Genomic DNA, 20,489 nt, shown 5'->3' with positions numbered 1-20,489 from the left:
CAATAATCTATTGGAGTAATGTTAAAATTAAATCTTTTAGGGTTACAAGTGCACTGGTGGGCGTATCGGTACACTGGGGGGCGTGTCAGTGCACTGGGGGGGTGTTGGTGCACTGGTGGGTGTATAGGTGCATTGGGGTGTGTGTCGGTGCACTGGTGGGCGTATAGGTGCATTGGGGGGGTGTCGGTGCACTTGTGGGAATATCAGTGCACTGGTGGGCGTATCGGTGCACTCGGGGGCGTATCGTTGCACTCGGGGGCATATCGTTGCACTTGTGGTCCTCGGCTTGCCTTTGATTCCCCCACCTCGTCCCATCTCTGCCTCATGATTGATAGTGGAGACTGAGGCACCTCTGTTCTCCTGTCAATCAAAGCGTGGAGATGATTACCGTGAGTGATGAATCTAATTTGCATAGGATTTTGGTGCAGCGGAGCCCTGGGGAACAACTGAATAGGTATAGTTGAGAATGGGTTTCCCTGCCTTACCCCATACTACCTCAGGCTTCCTAGTTACATTCTTACTGACCGTTACCCGTTAAGGGGGTTTCCACTACAAAGATATCGATGATCTACTCTATGAAGCGGTCGTCCATTTCAGTCAGTGGTGCTCTGACACCTGACAGTAGCCCTTTTGCAATGTAGTAGACTCAGGGTATCTGAGTTTTACTTAAGATGTTATGCACAATTACTAGGAGTGTGCCTGTGGGACGATGGTACTGTGCTATAGAGTCAAGTGGCATTTTATTCCTCTGGGATTGTGGGTTAAACTAGGCGTCTGGAAGCTTTCCAATAGATGTGACTTCATGTAGCCAGGGCTTTAGGATTGTCACGAGCAGCTTCTCATGTACACGCTCCTTAGGTAAATGGCTACAGAACTGACAGCAGATCCCTTCCCCGCCGCTTGGTTCAGTAAGGAGCCGCACGCGAGGCTAGTGCTCTCTGACCCCTTCCAGGACTAAAGATGGCCGCCTAGTTGTCTCTCGCTTCCGCCTTTTGCTGTCACAGGCGCGCACACCAGACTTGTCTCTTGTGGACGCGCCTGAGGAGGTGCAGGCAACAGGATGGGAAGTTGAGCCCAGGTAAGGCGGACAGTGGCCATTGTCCAGACCCGAGCGCAGAGAGGGCGAGCCGTGAGAGGAGGACGAGTCGTGAGAGAACGCGCAGCCGGGGACCCGGCGTCATTTGCGGCCAGTGCCAGTATGTCACCGGAGTGGAGATCGCTGCGCTGCTCCTCATGGCACAGGCTGGTGATAGCTGCGGACAGTCAGAGGCTGTAGTGGGACACTTCATAGATGAGCTGTACCCACAACACTGCCAATGTCCTTGTGTCCCTGCCTCAACTAGAATGGAGACCATATACCCCTCCCCCTTACCAGAACAATAGGTACTCACAATAGTTCATAACAATACATGTCCCAGTGCCCCCATAACATGAGCCAGGCACAGATGTCCCCTTACCAGTGATTGCCCTACTGCCATCATAACAATAGCAGTTGTGTACCTTTATTACAATAGCTGGTCCCAGTGACCCCATAACAAGAGAGAAGCGAGAAGCAGGGTCCTCCCCTTACCAGTGAGCCCTAGTGTCACCATAATAACAATAACTGGTCCCAGTGACCCCATAACAAGAGAGAAGCAGGGTCCTCCCCTTACCAGTGAGCCCTAGTGTCACCATAATAACAATAACTGGTCCCAGTGACCCCATAACAAGAGAGAAGCAGGGTTCTCCCCTTACTAGTGAGCCCTAGTGTCACCATAATAACAATAACTGGTCCCAGTGACCCCATAACAAGAGAGAAGCAGGGTTCTCCCCTTACCAGTGAGCCCTAGTGTCACCATAATAACAATAACTGGTCCCAGTGACCCCATAACAAGAGAGAAGCAGGGTCCTCCCCTTACCAGTGAGCCCTAGTGTCACCATAATAACAATAACTGGTCCCAGTGACCCCATAACAAGAGAGAAGCAGGGTCCTCCCCTTAACAGTGAGCCCTAGTGTCACCATAATAACAATAACTGGTCCCAGTGACTCCATAACAAGAGAGAAACAGAGTTCTCCCCTTATCAGTGAGGGTTATTACACGTTTACATTATATCTTATAGCTTGCGTTACACTATTAACATTAGGTAAATTAGGGGTGCGCCGGCTGTGGCCCCTGGTGTTCGTCTAGGCTCGTCATTTCTGTCTACAGTTTATAAACCGCACTTCTCACGGTTTATGGAAAAAAGAAGCTCAGAGATCGGCGTGAACAGAGTGAGCGATAATGCCGTATCTTAGTGTACATGTACTCTGACCTCTGTAAGCTCGGACCCGGTTTATGGCTGTACCGTGCCTATATATGTAGGTAACTTTGCTCCAGTGACTGGAAAACATGCATTGTACCATTCCTCTGTTCTTCCCCATGGAAATGTACAACTACCGTTGTGAATGGGATTTGTGTTCACACACTTGACAAGGTGAATAGTATCCCCAATTGTCAATTTGTTCATACATTTCCAGGCGGAATATCCGAGGGATAACACAATACTGATTCTAAAAAAATATTATCCAGTATTGTTATTTAAAGAAGCACTGCAATCAAAGTTTTTATCATCTTAATATTTTGCAGTCATCATATTATATAGCACTGTGTACATACAATTGTTCATTTTGCCTTTTTACCCAGCTAATTCTTCAAGCTTTTAAGCTGTGGCCACTTCCGGAGACATCACAATATTGGCATGGCTGTGATTGGCCGGCGCCACCCGTGTCCCGGCCTGTATAGACACCGGATCACGGGTGGCGATGCTGCTGGAGTGAGGGACAGTGTAAAATAAATAATTAAAAAAAAACAATGTGGGATCCCTTTATTTTAAATATCCAGCCAAGGGAAAGCAGGCAGCTGTGAGCTGGTCTTATGCTGGAAAGGGGCCAATATCCATGGACCTTCCCAGCCTGTTAATTTCAGCCCCCAGCTGTCTGCTTTGCCTTTGCTGGTTATTAAAAATGGGGGGACCCCAAAAAAATGATTTGGGGCTGCACCTTGGCTCAGTGTTTAGCACTGCAGCCTTGTAGCACTGGGGTCCTGGGTTCAAATCCTACCAAGGACAACTTCTGCAAGGAATTTATATGTTCTCCCCGTGTTTGCGTGGGTTTCCTCCTGCATTCCAAAGACATACTGATTGGTAATGTAGATTGTGAGCCCCAATGGGGACAGTGGATATAATATCTGTAAAGCGCTGTGGAATTAATGGCGCTATATAAGAGAGATAAATAAATAAAAGTACAAATGCACAGGCAACCAGCACTGCAGCGACTCAGTCCTTGTGCAGAGACTCCAGAAGCTCGACCTCATCAGCTGGAGCAATCAATCTTACCATCGGGTGCAACTCCCTCCAGAAACAAAGTAAGTCACAATTCATACATGAAGAAAGTGATGTCTGGACCCGTAGAAGCGTGATAGACACGCGAAACGGCCGTCGTCCGCAAAAGGCGCCGCTTCCCTGCATTTTTAATGTAAATGGAATAAAAGAAGATTTTATTACATCGGTGTGAAACCTCGCTTTCTTCATGTATAAATAAATAAAAGGCAAAGCAGGCAGCGGGGGAGCTGATATTAATAGACTGGAAAGGAATATTGGCCCCTTCCCAGCCTAATAAGACCAGCCATCAGCTGCCCCAAAAATGGTGCATCGATTAGATGCGCCAATTATGATGCTTAGCCTCGGCTCTCTCGATTGCTCTGGTGCGGTGGCAATCGGGGTAATGGGATTCTGGGGTTGATGTCAGCAGCTGTCACTGACATAAAGCCCACAGGTTAGTAATGGAGAGGCGTCTGTCAGACACCCCCATTACTAACCCAGTAGTCAAAAGAAATAAATACACACACACACAAATTTATTTGAAAAAAAAAAAGAAGCTCCCTAAGGCTTGTGTGCCCACGATGCGTTTTTTAAGCGTTTCCGGAGCGGCAAAAACGCTGCAGAAACGCTTAAAAAACGCATGGTAGAAGGCCTGCCATGTTCCCCAATGATAATCCGCATGTGCTGTGCACATGCTGTGGAAATTTCCGCTGCGGATTATCATTGCGGAAAAAAACGCAGCACTACCAATTATTTTGCGGAAGTGCTGCTTTTTCGCCGCCATTGTCTTGCATTGAAAAGCATGGATTACGCATCACTGCATATGTAGATGCGCATTCCACGCGTTTCAATGTGCGAATGGTACCCGTGTGTGGAGGACAGGAGACTCTCCTCCGGACCCAGGGACCATAGAACCTGTAAAAAAAAGAATAAAATAAAAAATAAATATTATACTTACCTTCTGATGGCCCCCGGTCTCCTTGTCTTCGCTTGCCGGCAGCTCGCGGTGGACTGAAGGGCCTGCGCTGACGTCATTTAGTCATCTGAACGGGGCTCCATACACTGGAACACTGAGACTGGGATCATCGTGGGACCTACATGTGGACTATGGTGGACTGGTGTGGGTTTTTTTTTTTAATAAATGAGTGAAAGAGGAAAATTGCTGGGCAGTTTTTTCTCAAATAAAGATTTTTTTTTTTTGTGTGTTTTTTCTTTTGATTACTGGGTTAGTAATGGGGGTGTCTGACAGATGCCTCTCCATTACTAACCTGTGGGCTTGATATCAGCGACAGCTTCTGACATCAACCCCAGAATCCCATTACCCGATTGCCACCGTATCAGGGCAATCAGGAGAGCCGAGGCCAAGCACCAGATTGCCGCATCTAATGGATGTGCCATTTCTGGGGCGGCTGAGGGCTGGTCTTACTGGGCTCTGAAGGGGCCAATATCCCATCCCAGCCTATTAATATCAGCCCCCAGCTGTCTGCTTTGCCTTAGCTGGTTATTAAAAATAGGGGTGATCTCACATTTTTTGGGGGGTCCCCCCATTTTAATAACCAGCAAAGGTAAAGCAGACAGCTGGGGGCTGATCTTAATAGGCTGGGAAGGTCCATGGATATTGGTCCCTTCCCAGAATAATAAGACCAGCTCACAGCTGTCTGCTTTCCCTTGGCTGGTTATTAAAAATAAGGAGCACCCCAGGTCATTTTTTTCATTTGTTTATTAACAAGTACAGTAAAATACAAACGCAAGGCAATGCTTCGCTCTTCCACTTGGACCTCCGCCTCCTGGTTCATGATTTTTTTTTTTTTTTATTCTATGTTAATTTAAGTTGTTTTCCTATCCACATTTGTTTTCAGGGCAATTGTCCTGCTCTTATCTCCATTTTGTTTCCTTTTTCAGCCCCCAGCCCTTACTACGACCATTTTACTGCACCAAAGTTCAGGTCCCCATTGACTTTCATGTGGTTCTGGTCTGGGGTCAAGTTCTGGTACCTGAACTGACCTTTGGACTAACTTCCACTGGTCCGCTCATGTCTACTCTATTCCCTGCATTTATCATTCCCCTCTTCAACTCCTGACCCAGCTGTCCCCCCCCCCCCCTCATCTCCCAGGGACTTTTGAAGTGACTGATGAGTCATAGAGGGTAAACTGATCTCCTGTTTCTACATAGAGCTTAGAAGGATTCAGCTAGTCGGTTTTTAATCATGTGATGTTATAGACCTAATGGAAAACAGAAGATTTAGCTGGGGAGAAGGGCAAAATGAGCAATTGTCAGTACACTGACGGTTGCAATATATTGGAAGGATAAAAATTTTCATGGGTTTGCTTCTTTAATGTCATCCAAGTTTACAGGTTCTCTTTTTAAAGAGCATGTTCCCCTAAGATCCTTTCACAAGTTAGGGTAGATGTCATATTATTCCGAGCTGTATCTTTAAAATCACATTTCGGCCATGCTCACAAGTCACGGATATGTTACTTGCGGATATAGCTGCAGATTTCACCCTTCCTCATTAGAAACCATTGAGTAGGGTGAAATACACAGTAAAAATCTGGAAATCTGCACTATATTTTCATTTTGGGGCAGATTTTTTTCTGCAATGTGTGAATGGGATTTCGAAAGACCATTTAATTAAATTGTACTGTAAATTGAAGCAGATTTGCTGTGCAAAATCCACTCAGCATGTGTGAATTTCGCCTTACACTTGCATTTTATGACTTTTTTTTTTTTTGCAACCACGTTTCTCTCTTTCTGTCCTGAGTAATTATTACATTTATAGTAAAGGTTTGCTCAGACTGATGGAAATGGAACTTATCAGTCTGTATGTGCTGGACATTAATGATAATATTTATATAAGAGTTGTTTTTTTTCCATTGCAATCATTGTCAATACAACTGTTCCAATTCAGAAGAAACATTTGGTTGTTTATCTAATTAGTAGAAAATCTGGTTGATTCAGTTGACTGAAAATGTTTTCTGTTACTTTGCCCTGATGAAATAAAATCTACCCTTACGCTTATAGGGATTGACCAGGCTGATGGTGTAGATCAGTGGTCCCCAACCTTTTTTGCACCAGGGACCGGCTTGAAGCAAGATCATTTTTCCATGGCCCAGCAAGGAGGGGGTGGGGTGGGCGGGGCTTTGGTCATATGGGGGCGGGGTAATGGAGGGATTTGGAGTTTAGTGCATACTTATCATATAGTGTAGACCAGGTCCCCGCCAGGAGCTATGCCAGGAGCCCCACATAATGTGCTGTGCCAGGAGCCGCATCACTGAGGCCCCATCACGCCCTGCAGCAGGACAGGGCAGCTGTCCTGACAGCTGCTGTTCAGCTGCATTTACTTCATCCCAGTGGCGGACACAGACTGTAGTGGGCCCCTGTGCAAGAAATTTTTGGGGGCCCCCCCCGCCCTTCATAAGGCAACAAAGTTATGTAAACATAACCCCCCCATGTGCATCTCTCACCCCCCCATGTGCAGCTCACCCCCGTGCATCTCTCATCCCCCTCCGTGCATCTCTCATCCCCCTCCGTGCATCTCTCATCCCCCTCCGTGCATCTCTCATCCCCCTCCGTGCATCTCTCATCCCCCTCCGTGCATCTCTCATCCCCCTCCGTGCATCTCTCATCCCCCTCCGTGCATCTCTCATCCCCCTCCGTGCATCTCTCATCCCCCTCCGTGCATCTCTCATCCCCCTCCGTGCATCTCTCATCCCCCTCCGTGCATCTCTCATCCCCCTCCGTGCATCTCTCATCCCCCTCCGTGCATCTCTCATCCCCCTCCGTGCATCTCTCATCCCCCTCCGTGCATCTCTCATCCCCCTCCGTGCATCTCTCATCCCCCTCCGTGCATCTCTCATCCCCTCCGTGCATCTCTCATCCACCCCCCGTGCATCTCTCATCCACCCCCCGTGCATCTCTCATCCACCCCCCGTGCATCTCTCATCCACCCCCCGTGCATCTCTCATCCACCCCCCGTGCATCTCTCATCCCCCCCGTGCATCTCTCATCCCCCCCGTGCATCTCTCATCCCCCCGTGCATCTCTCATCCCCCCCGTGCATCTCTCATCCCTCCCATGTGCATCTCTCATCTCTCCCCTCCCTCCCATGTGCATCTCTCATCTCTCCCCTCCCTCCCATGTGCATCTCTCATCTCTCCCCTCCCTCCCATGTGCATCTCTCATCTCTCCCCTCCCTCCCATGTGCATCTCTCATCTCTCCCCTCCCTCCCATGTGCATCTCTCATCTCTCATCTCTCCCCTCCCTCCCATGTGCATCTCTCATCTCTCCCCTCCCTCCCATGTGCATCTCTCATCTCTCCCCTCCCTCCCATGTGCATCTCTCATCTCTCCCCTCCCTCCCATGTGCATCTCTCATCTCTCCCCTCCCCCCATGTGCATCTCTCATCTCTCCCCTCCCCCCATGTGGATCTCTCATCTCTCCCCTCCCCCATGTGCATCTCCCATTCCCCCCACTCCTAGTTAATTGTATTTAAAAAAAAATAAAACTTGTTATACTTACCCCCATGCGATCCCTGCAGAATCCTGGCGCTCGTCCAAATCGCTGACACCAGGTTCTCCTGACTTCCGGCCATGTGACGGCGCCGTCACATGACCGGAAGTCAGGGGAATCATGAAGGTGCTGCCGCAGCAGCGCAGCGCTAAGATGTCCCGGACCCGGCGCTTAGCATGCGGCCGGGGGCCCCATGAGGAGAGAGACGCACAAGAGGGGGGCTCCTACCGGCCGGGCCCCATACTGGAGTCAGGGCAGTCATGCCCTGATGGCGGCCCTGCTGGAGGCTGGAGGGGCCCCCTCTCCTCGCGGACCGGCTGAAAAACCCCAACGGCCCGGTCCTGGTCCGCGGACCGGCGGTTGGGGACCTCTGATGTAGATGACATATAGGATAAGTCATGAATATAAAATTGGTGGGGGTCCGACTCCAAGCAAATCCACCGATCTTCTCTTTTCAGTGGTGCCTGGAAGTAAACAGAATGGATCCGTAGCAGTATAGCTCCGTTTATTGCGTAGAACCGCAGCTCAACTGCTATTCATTTCAATAGGAGCTGATCTGCAATTCGTCTACTAAACGATGAATGGAGCTTTACTGTTCCTCTCAACATTCGGCCGAAGGGGCTGGAAAGCGCTGATCATACGGGGTGCCAGCCTTGAATCTCTCCCCCCACCAATCTGATTGTTTAAAATTGTTAATTTAGCCAAAAGGAAAATTCATCAGTATCATAAGCCTGGACAACCCCTTTTAGGAAAGTTGTTGGGGTTTGGGAGAGGTTTTTTTTTTTTTTTTTTAGGGTGCGTGCCTACGATGTGTTTTTGCTGCGGAATTTGCACAGCGTAGACGCTTGGTTATCCTTCCCCCATGGTCCCCAATGACATTCCGCAAGTTCAATGCCCATGCTGTGGAATTTTCCGCAGCATTTTTGATGTGCGGAAAAATCCGCAGCATGTCCATTATTTGTGCGTTTACGCATGCGGAATTGCCTTCTTCAATGCATGTAGAAAAACGCAAGGCAATTCTGCATGTCCAAAATGCTTCAAAAACGCGTGTGAAATTCCGCATGCATTTTTCCAGGCAAGGACATGCGGAAATTTTAAGGATATTTCACTTGATTTCTAAACTAAGGCCACATTCAAATGTTCAGTATTTGGTCAGTATTTTACATCAGTATTTGTAAGCCAAAACCAGTAGTGGGTGATAAATACAGAAGTGGTGACGTGTTTCTATTATTATACTTTTTCCTCTAACTGTTCCACTCCTGGTTTTGGCTTACTAATACTGATGTAATATACTGATCAAATACTGAACGTGTGAACGTGGTCTTACACTGGTTCCCTCCTCCAATTGGTGTTGCCATTAATTCTGAAATACTTTTTCTTATTCTTCTGTGCCCCTCTGGTCCAAAGTTATGCCCTCCCATCCCCCTCCCCCTTTATTTAAGATGCAATTTTTCCCTTGAACCAACTGGGCGTGTACCACTGAACTTCTTTGTGGGCGTTTGCATTTTCTCCTCCGGGGTTGGTCAGTCAAAATATGGCTGCATCCACAGAGAAGCTGAGATATTTCCCAGTTCGTAGAAGAGAAAATTTGCACCCTTATTACCGAGGGACATTACTTCAGGACAGAGGGGCACAGAAAAAAAAGAAAAACTGTTCCAGAATCAGTGGAGCAGCTCCAATTGGAGGAGGGATTCAGTGTAAATAAAAACAAAACTGTTAAAAGGTCCTCTTTCATTTTTCATATACAAAGTCCTATAGCATATAGTTAAAACTTGCAACAGGTGCCCATAGGATTCATCAGCAAGGGATAGCCACATTAATATTCTGTGAATGTTCCAAGTGGAAAAATTACAACAGTAACATTGTGGAGGTAATGTCACTTATTTTCTGGAAAAAATAAAAAAAAAGGGAATTAGACCTACCGGTAATTCGATTTCCAAGTAGTCCCTCAGGACAGCACCAGTGGAGGTCGTCCTTCCTTGACCTATAGCGGGACAGGATCACAGAGAGCTTAAAAGACCCCACCCACCTACCACCTCCAGTGTTTTTCAAAGTACCACAGAAGGTTGTCTGTACAAGCTAATATAACTCATATGCAAGAAACCCTTTGACAGTTTCAGCTTGATCTGGAGCCATGACGACTTGGATGAATGATCTGCAGGAAGATTGATCTTGTGCGAGCCTAAAGATAAATATAAGGGAGGGAAAATAACGGTGCTGTCCTGAGGGACTACCTGGAAATCGAATTACCGGTAGGTCTAATTTTCTTTTTCCAATACATCCCTCCGGACAACACCAGCGGAGTAGTACCAAAGTAATAGCACCAGGGTGGGTACGGAAGCCCCAAGGACCAAAGTCTCAGGCAAGAACCAGGATAGATATAGAAATGATCTGAAAGATCAGAAGAAATAAAGACAACTTAAGAAATCTGCAAGGATAAATCACCATAGCGAGTGTCTGATATACAGTACAGACCAAAAGTTTGGACACACCTTCTTATTTAAAGATTTTTCTGTATTTTCATGACTTTGAAAATTGTACATCCACACTGAAGGCATCAAAACTATGAATTAACACATGTGGAATTATATACTTAACAAAAAAGTGTGAAACAACTGAAAATATGTCTTATATTCTAGGTTCTTCAAAGTAGCCACCTTTTGCTTTGATGACTGCTTTGCACACTCTTGGCATTCTCTTGATGAGCTTCAAGAGGTAGTCACTGGAAATGGTCTTCCAACAATCTTGAAGGAGTTCCCAGAGATGCTTAGCCCTTGTTGGCCCTTTTGCCTTCACTCTGCGGTCCAGCTCACCCCAAACCATCTCGATTGGGTTCAGGTCTGGTGATTGTGGAGGCCAGGTCATCTGGCGTAGCACCCCATCACTCTCCCTCTTGGTCAAATAGCCCTTACACAGCCTGGAGGTGTGTTTGCGGTCATTGTCCTGTTGAAAAATAAATGATGGTCCAACTAAACGCAAACGGGATGGAATAGCATGCCGCTGCAAGATGCTGTGGTAGCCATGCTGGTTCAGTATGCATTCAATTTTGAATAAATCCCCAACAGTGTCACCAGCAAAGCACCCCCACACCATCACACCTCCTCCTCCATCAGGGTGGGAACCAGGCATGTAGAGTCCATCCGTTCACCTTTACTGCATCGCACAAAGACACGGTGGTTGGAACCAAAGATCTCAAATTTGGACTCATCCAGACCAAAGCACCGATTTCCACTGGTCTAATATCCATTCCTTGTGTTCTTTAGCCCAAACAGGTCTCTTCTGCTTGTTGCCTGTCCTTAGCAGTGGTTTCCTAGCAGCTATTTTACCATGAAGGCCTGCTGCACAAAGTCTCCTCTTAACAGTTGTTGTAGAGATGTGTCTGTTGCTAGAACTCTGTGTGGCATTGACCTGGTCTCTAATCTGAACTGCTGTTAACCTGCGATTTCTGAGACTGGTGACTCGGATAAACTTATCCTCAGAAGCAGAGGTGACTCTTGGTCTTCCTTTCCTGGGGCTGTCCTCATGTGAGCCAGTTTCTTTGTAGCGCTTGATGGTTTTTGCAATTGCACTTGGGGACACATTCAAAGTTTGCCCAATTTTTCAGACTGACTGACCTTCATTTCTTAAAGTAATGATGGCCACTCGTTTTTCTTTACTTAGCTGCTTTTTTCTTGCCATAATACAAATTCTAACAGTCTATTCAGCAGGACTATCAGCTGTGTATCCACCAGACTTCTGCACAACACAACTGATGGTCCCAACCCCATTTATAAGGCAAGAAATCCCACTTATTAAACCTGACAGGGCACAACTGTGAAGTGAAAACCATTTCCGGTGACTACCTCTTGAAGCTCATCAAGAGAATGCCAAAAGTGTGCAAAGCAGTCATCAAAGCAAAAGGTGGCTACTTTGAAGAACCTAGAATATAAGGCATATTATCAGTAGTTTCACACTTTTTTGTTAAGTATATAATTCCACATGTGTTAATTCATAGTTTTGATGCCTTCAGTGTGAATGTACAATTTTCATAGTCATGAAAATATAGAAAAATCTTTAAATGAGAAGGTGTGTCCAAACTTTTGGTCTGTACTGTATGTCTACAATGCCCACATTCAGTATGAAAGTGGTAAACCAATTATGCAGCAGAAACGGAAAGTGAGACACACCCTGTGGAACCGAAACACCAACAATGAACCTCAGTGATTGTTAGATTATACTTCTAACACCACTGCGACGGAATAGACCCAAAAATAAAACCTTATTGCCCAGCTAAAGCTTGGTGATAGCCATTGCCACAATGAGGACTGTTGCAGACCAATATTAGGTTTGCATATGCTCAGTAACACAGGACTGTTCCTTCATCGATCTTCAAGGGTTCACATTAAACCCTGGTTACAGACCAGCTTACCATAAGGAGTCTTGCAGGACAGAAGCCCTGGATTGCTGGAAGATCAAACAATAACTGTTAGTAGATGGATAAATGGGCAGAGCATTGGGATGTTTTTATATTACTCATCCAGGATTTCATAGATGTTTATTATGAATCTTTAGATCTCAAGTAAGGGACTGGATATTACTGAAATATGCAGTCTGACAGGTAACATACCCTGCCATTAACAATGCTGGGCTCCTCATCAGAACCCCTGATAGGGACGCGTAGATCATCACACCTGTGGTGATGATGTTAACGACACAGGGAGTCTGGGCTGTGGAATTGATGGAAGTGGTTGGGCTCAGCCTGGAGAAAATAAAGGCCTAAAGGCGATCCCACTACCGTGTGCGAATAAACTAGGGAAACAGCACGAGATCTTCTCAGTGATATTTGTACACCCGGATTGAAACTATGACAGAGATCCTCCTCTGTAGCTAGAGGAAAGAACGTTTCTTTCCATCACTGAGGGAGATTATCTACTGTGAGGCAGTGGGACTATGGGTTCTCAAATGTAAGAGCCCCAGACACAGATTCCTTATTGTAGGAGCCATGACTGATGTGAGAGTATGGGATCCCCTGCACATGATGCTGTACTGTTGATTTACGACAAAGTATAAAGATGGCCGTGAAACCTTCCCTGATAAACATAACATCACCGATTATGGGACTAGAATCTGTTAACAGGATGATGATCAAGGAAGCTAGACTGATTGCCGTATGTGGAGTCAGGAAGGATTCTTTCCCCCAACATGATTAGCATCTATCTCATTGGATTTTCTTCTCCCGTAACAGTACTGTCATGTTATAGGATGAACTCAATAGATATGTTTCCCTACAACCATCATTTTAGGAAAGAGTCCCTACTATTGCACTTAAGGGTAGTAGCTGAATTGAGACTGCTGTTCCAACAGAAGAAATACTAAACTACTAGGCCAATCCGAGCATGGTTGTTCCTTTGACTAAGCCCAGATGCAAAGAATGAGGCAAAGGTAGCTGGATCTGGGTCCAGGACTTTATAGCCTGAGTCGAGGCCCAAAAAGCCAGAGGCCCAATGCACAATGAGGACAATGAGACCCATGAAACACCACAAGGCCCAATGATGCACTATGAGGCAAAGAGGCACTATGAAACACAATGATGCACCATGATGCACTATTATTATTATTATTTATTTATATAGCACCATTGATTCCATGGTGCTGTAAATAAGAAGGGGTTTCATACAAAATACAGATATCACTGACAGTAAACAAACTAACAATGATAGACTGGTACAGAGGGAAGAAGACCCTGCCCTTGCGGGCTTACATTCCACAGGAATGGGGCGGAGACAGTAGGTTAGGGGGGTTGCAGTAGCTGCGGCATTGTTGAGGTGGCAGCAAGCAAGGTCATGGCAGGCTGTAAGCTTGTTTGAAGAGATGGGTTTTCAGGTTCCGTCTGAAGAATCCAAGTGTGGCGGATTATCGGGCGTGTTGAGGCACAGAATTCTATAGGATGGGGGATATTCGGGAGAAATCTTGGAGGCGATTGGGCGAGGAACGAACAAGTGTGGAGGAGAGAAGGAGGTCTTGGGAGGACCGGAGATTACGTAAGGGAATGTATCGGGAGATTAGTTCAGAGATGTACGGAGGAGAGAGGTTATGGATGGCTTTGTAGGTCAGTGCTAGCAGTTTGAACTGGATACGCTGGGCAATTGGGAGCCAGTGAAGGGATTTGCAAAGGGCGTTAGCAGAGGAGTAGCGAGGCGAGAGATGGACCAGTCGCACAGCAGAGTTAAGGATGGACTGGAGGGGTGCGAGAGGGTTAGCAGGTAGGCCACAGAGGAGGATGTTGTAGTTGTCGAGGCGGGAGATGATGAGGGCATGCACAAGCAGGTTAGTAGATTGAGGGTTGAGGAAAGGACCGATTCTGGAACTGTTTTTGAGCTGGAGGCGACGGGAGGTGGCGAGAGCTTGGAAGTGGGTTTTGAAGGACAGGGCAGCTCAATGGTTACTCCGAGACACCGGATTGCTGGCACAGGGGAAAGTGTGATGTCATTTATTGTGATAGAAAGATCAGGGGGGGAAGATATGCGAGATGGGGGAAAGATGATGAGTTCAGTTTTGTCCACATTGAGCTTGAGGAAGCGGGAGGAGAAGGAGAATATGGCTGTTAGACATGCTGGGATTCTGGACAGCAGAGAGGTGACGTCTGGGCCAGAGAGATAGATCTGGGTGTCATCAGCATACAGATGGTACTGGAAGCCATAGGATTTTATGAGCTGTCCCAAGCCAAGGGTATAGATTGAGGAGAGTAGGGGCAGAGCCTTGAGGGACTCCAACAGAGAGGGGGCAGGGTGAGGAGGTAGTGTGGGGGAGTGGGAGACGCTAAATGTGCGGTTAGAAAGGTATGAGGAGATTCAAGATAGGGCAAGGTCTTTGACGCCGAAGGAAGAGAGGTTCTGTAGTAGGAGGCAGTGGTGGTCAGCTGTGTTAAAAGCAGAGGACAGGTCAAGAAGAAGGAGTACAGAGAATTGTATGTTAACTTTGGCTGTAAGTATGTCATTGGTGATTTTGGTAAGGGCAGTTTCAGTGGAATGGTGGGGGCGGAAACTGGATTGTCGGTTGTCGAAGAGAGAGTTAGATGAGAAGTGGAAGGAAAGTTCAGTGTGAACGTGTTGCTCAAGTAGTTTGGAGGCAAATGGGAGCAGCGAGATGGGGCAGTAGCTAGACAAGGCGGTTGGGTCGAGGGATGACTTTTTGAGGATGTGCGTAATTGTGGCATGTTTGATGGCAGCAGGGAAGGTACCAGAAGTTAGTGATAGGTTGAAGAGATGGGTTAGGGATGGGACGAGTGTGGGGGTGAGGTTGGGGAGGAGGTGGGATGGAATGAGGTCGAGTGAACAAGTAGTGAGGTGTGATTTGGAGAGGAGATGAGTAAGGTCTCCTTTAGTAATGTTGGAAATGGAGGTTATGGGGTAAGGGCAATGGTGTGGAAAACAAAGGGGCTGTGGTGTTCGGTCAGTAAAGACTTGCTGTGTTTGATCAATCTTGTTTTTGAAGTGTATGGCAAACTCCTCAGCAGAGATGATGGAGGTTGGAGGGGGCAGTGGAGGGCGGAGGGGAGAGTTAAGTGTTGAATAGCTGTTTGGGGTTGTAGGATAGGGAAGCTATGAGGGTTGTGAAGTAGGCTTGTTTAGCAGAGGTGAGTTCTGATTGGAATGCGAGTGTTGCTTGTTTGAATGCAGTGAAGTCATATTGAGTGATGACGCAAAATGAAGCAGTAGAGTCATGCTTGAAGAGGCTAGACAAGAGGCCAAACTAGGTTACATTCCAGAGAGTAATCCAGGATAAACCTCCACCTTGAGTAGTACATCTCAATTGTCAGATTAGCCCCACCAGAAGAAGCTAATTAGTGAGGTGCAGCTGGACGGCAGACTTCACAGAGACAAATTACTGTATTAACACCATGTGTCCTCCAATGGATGGAGTAGCTAAGCTGCAGCACTTGTTTATTCAAACAAAAATGACAAAATATGCTCCGCATGTCAAACTCTGAAGCCCAATCATGAGGCCCTGTGCAGCCATGACATGCGACAAACTGGAGTCAAATCATGAGAGGTAGCCCAGACATGAGGTGTAACTTTAAACCAGAGGTCTGAGGCCTAGCTGCGTATCTGAAATCAAATCTCGGAATATGAGGCTCTAGGTCCAGCTTCGGCATAAGGCATGAGGCTAGCATCAGCCCAGAGGCCTAGCCCTTCCAAACGAGATTACACCGTGCACTTACCTGTGCTGGCTCCACACCCGTTAGAGGAACAGGGGGAGCTGGTAATGCCGAGTGCCCACCATGGAGAGAAGCGGCATCCATCAGGAATGCTGCATTACTGCAGAGAAGCATAGGCTGGCTGTTGACTGAGGGTCCTCTCACAGAGAGGTGTCAGCCACGGACCGCTTGACAGGGGGAAGGGAAGGCCGAGACTCCCCGATCCCCCCCTGAGTCCGTACAATGATGAGGCTCCACAGGATATCTTCACTCTAGGAGCAACCTCTCATGCAACTATCCTCTGTAGGGACAGGAAAAACACTGGACGGTAGTGATGTGTCGGTCGCGAACGATCCGACACAAAGAGCCGGCTCTCTGCTGTGACTGACGGGAGCCGGCACCCCAGATAGAGCACTAACTTCTCTAAATGGCTCTCACTGGGCGTAAAATCGCGGTGTTCGGAGGTTGTAACTCCACCCACCCAAGCCAAACTCCGCCTACTCTTCAATTTAATTGGTTACTTGAGAGTGTGCGGAGTTTCAGCCGTGAGTGGGCGGCGTTTCGGTGGCATCTATGTCATCTTAAATATGTGTTTACCTATGGTGAGCACATATTTAATAGGGATCCATTTAGGATCCAAAAGAGCCGGCTCTTTTTGGTGAGCGGAGCCGGACTGCCCATCACTACTGTAGGGTGGAGGTGGGAGGGGCCTTTTAACCTCACTGTGATCCTGTCCCGCTATAGGTCAAGGAAGGACGACCTCCACTGGTGCTGTCCTGAGGGACGTATTGGAAAGTAAATTGGCCTATAGTGTGAGTTTTCAATCCTTCAACATGTCAATTTATGCTGTGGATTTCACCCTTTACAATGCAAACAAAACCTGCAGGATTTGGGTTTTCTTTTCTGACATAAACAGCAGATCAGCCCTGTTTGCACATAACCTAGAGGTACTCGGGTTACACTTTGTGCCCCATCACCTTTTCTACTTTTATATGTAAGTCTCTGGTAGACATACACTTTTATTTCCAGCTGTCAGTTACTCATGTCACACATATGGTTGAAGCCTCTAAAAGCCATAGTGATCTGAAATGTTGAGTTCCAAAGTGATATGGATTAGTGTTCAATAATTGTGTTGTTGACATATTTTTAGAGAGCGCATAAATCTGCTACACAATAATGTCCTGAGCAAGCAGAAACGTTAAGAAGATTTAAATGTCTGTGGCTATAAAGCTGCTTACAACCATTTCAACCATTTATAGGTGCAGTCTGGAGCCCCATATTTTCAGGAGAAAACACATTTTCAGCTTCAGATATCTCTTATCAGAACAGTAGTAGTCACCATTCTGCAAGACTGCTCACAGTATAAGGTATATGCTCAGTTGGATGTACGTATATGGCATATAACGTGTGGCGAAAAGTCTTGTAACTGATACAAATTCTGCTTTTCACAAACTTTGCTGCTTCAGAGTTTTTGTATCTGTTATTCAGATGTTTCTATGGTTGCTGAAATACAATTAGGCTGTGTGCCCACGATGCGTTTTTTAAGGGTTTCCGCAGCTGCAGAAACGTTTAAAAAAACGCTTGGTAGAAGGCCTGCCATGTCCCCCAATGATAATCCGCATGTGCTGTGCACATGCTGCGGAAATTTCCGCTGCGGATTATCATTGCGGAAAAAAATACAGCACTACCAATTATTCTGCGGAAGCGCGGCGTTTTCGCCGCCATTGACTTGCATTGGAACGCATGAAATCCGCATCACTGGATCTGTAGATGCGGATTATATGCGTTTCAATGTGTGGATGGTACCCGGGTGTGGAGGACAGGAGACTCTTCTTCGGACCCGGGTACCATAGAACCTGTAAAAAAAAAGAATAAAATAAAAAATAAATTTTATACTTACCTTCTGATGGCCCCTGGTCTCCTTGTCTTCGCTTGCCGGCAGCTCGCAGTGGACTGAAGGACCTGCGCTGACGTCATTTAGTCATGTGACGGCAGGTCCTTCAGTGTAGTGTACCGCGAGCTGCGGGCAGCCAGGACGGAGCGAAGCAGACTCCGGGGGCCATCAGAAGGTAAGTATATATTTATTTTTTTGACATTCTTTGGGGTCACAGTATATAAATCTATGCCGTTTGCATGGATCTATATAGTGTGACCAAGTTGTCAAGCACTTTCCAAGTGATGCTAAAATCGCTTGGAAAGCGCTTGTCAACCCGCATGCGGAAATCCATGTGAAGAACGCTTCACTTCCGCATGTCCCTGGCAGGAAAAACGCATGTACAATCCGCATGCGTTTTTTTTTTTGCCAGGGAGATGCTGAAACTCTCAGGAAAAAATCCGGAGCATTTCTGCATCGTGGGCACATAGCCTTATAAGCATTTCATACGTTTTTACACTTTTATTGACAAATCACGTTTATGCAAAGACTCAATATTTACAGTGGGGGTCCGCACCTTTTGGTTCTCAAAAATGCTATGTTAATAGCAAATTTTTGATCTATGACACAACAGTTTCCAATGCACATCATTGACCGTGCCTATTGAGCCGTATCAGCATCAACATTTAAAGAGGTTGTCTACTACTTATACATTGATGCCCTATCCTATGTATAGGGCATCAATGTTTGATCAGCCGGGGTCCGACACACGGCACACCCACCGATCAGCTGTCATCGGTGCTGGTGGCTGCGGCCGACTGGATGTACTCGCTTGTTGAGCTTGGCCGTGTAGCTGTAGTGGCCGGGGCTGGGTACTACACATCCTCCTCCAATTCAATGGGAGGCAGATTTGTAGTACCCCCCCCCCCCCCCCCCCGGCCACTACAACTAGACTGCTAAGCTCAGCAAGTCAGTACTTCCAGCTGCCGCCAACACCGATACCAGGTGATCGGCGGGGATTCTGGGTGTCGGACCCGGCCGATGAGACATAGGGCATCAGTGTGTAAGTAGTGGCCAACTTCTTTAAAAATCTTCTTGGCTTTTGAGGTCCTGTGGATGGTTCTGAAAACCTTTATTGGATTTGAGGATGCTGAACTATTGGAATTTACTTCAAATCCAGGAATGTGCATTATGGAGTGCAAAGTCCTTTATTTAGTTGAGCCATGAAGAATCAGAACCTCAGAGATGTAGACATACAACATGTGACTATCTGTGGTTCGCAGGTAGGAATAATATCACGTCCTCCCAGGCTTGGGATAACTTGTCCAGAGCACAGAATATTTATGATTAGATATTCTTATTGCTGTTTGCCTCTATGAACACATGAAGTTACCTGGATATGTATGTGTTGCAGGATGAAGGAATGGTGGATTCAGGTTGGGCTGATTACAGTCCCTCTGCTTGCTGTTTACCTGCACATTCCTCCACCCAACCTCTCCCCGGCACTCTTCACATGGAGGTCATCCGGTGCATTTTTCACATTCCAAGAACAACGGATCTTTTATAGAGGTATTATTTGGAGGTATAGATATAATTCTGCTGAGCGAAATGAGCTCTTGGACATTTAGGTAGGGAGATATAATAGGCAGCATGCACGAGACATATGTTTAGAGTCCAGCACAGGACTGGATTCCATTCTGTAAGATTAGAAAACTTTCCCAAAGCCTTGTGCACATGAAAGCTAAAGCTGATTTCAGCTTTATATGTCTTTCTTTTTTTTCTTTTAAGAATCCTTAGGAGCTGTGGGAAGCTCAGATGTGGTGGTTATTTTACATGGATTCCCAACATCAAGCTACGACTGGTATAAGGTAACAATAAATTACCTTCACACGGTCTTTGCATAGTCAGGGAACCATCAGAGAAGGTGGCATGTGCAGGGCTCTCCCCATTTATTTCCATGAGAGTTTATGGAAGCAGCTGAGAAGCTGTAATCGGCTGTTTTGATAACTCCCATAAATAGTGAGAGCAGCACAAATACACAGCTACTTCTCCATTCATTGTCTGCCTGGACGCAGTGACTGGTGGCTGCCGCAACAGCCTAGTCAGGAGATCCCTATCCTTCAGATAGGGTGGGAGATGGCAACAAAGATGGTTCCACATCTATCAAACAATGATGGCATATTGTGTGGGCATATCTTATCGCAAGTAGTACAACTAATTAAGAAAATACATTTGCAATCAGAATTATTCAACCCCCATTAATAAACCTAAATCGTTCAGTAGGATAAACCTCCTAAGACGTCTACATGGGCACACAGGTCACAGGAAGATGAATAAAATTATACCTTGCGGTGGGAATAAAGTTCATTTTATCCCCGCAGTGTTCAGCTAAGTGCAGGCACCAGCATAATAACGCTATTAACCTGCAGATTAACCCCATATCTGCAGGTTAATAGTGTTTTTTTTCTGGTGACAGGTTCGCTTTTATAATTTTTGGGGGTTTATTATAAACAGCAGAAAGTTTGTAAATGTTACTGATCAGCCTAATTTGCAATAGGAGTTTAATAATTTGGATTGCAACTGTATGTACAC

At 46.5% G+C, this 20,489-nt stretch overlaps 1 protein-coding gene across 3 annotated transcripts in view; it reads left to right on the top strand.

Annotated features, from left to right (window-relative positions):
- The first annotated feature begins 936 nt into the window (after window positions 1–936).
- MEST (mesoderm specific transcript) overlaps window positions 937–20,489 on the top strand; it is a 42,162-nt gene continuing 22,609 nt past the window's right edge. Inside the window, exons 1-5 of one of the 3 annotated variants that reach the window (XM_073652494.1) lie at window positions 985–1,078; window positions 16,769–16,836; window positions 17,284–17,391; window positions 19,312–19,466; window positions 19,686–19,765. In XM_073652494.1, coding sequence (XP_073508595.1) covers window positions 19,313–19,466; window positions 19,686–19,765 — 234 coding nt within the window. In that variant the 5' untranslated portion in view covers window positions 985–1,078; window positions 16,769–16,836; window positions 17,284–17,391; window position 19,312. Of the gene's footprint in view, window positions 1,079–16,768; window positions 16,837–17,283; window positions 17,392–19,311; window positions 19,467–19,685; window positions 19,766–20,489 lie in introns of all 3 variants that reach the window. The other 2 variants (XM_073652493.1, XM_073652492.1) reach the window with 2 other exon arrangements.

Source organism: Phyllobates terribilis, unplaced genomic scaffold, assembly GCF_046119375.1.
Source record: "Phyllobates terribilis strain yellow unplaced genomic scaffold, ASM4611937v1 Scaffold_11__3_contigs__length_659146591, whole genome shotgun sequence".
Lineage (NCBI taxonomy): Eukaryota > Metazoa > Chordata > Amphibia > Anura > Dendrobatidae > Phyllobates > Phyllobates terribilis.
This window is presented reverse-complemented; position numbering and strand designations above follow the sequence as displayed.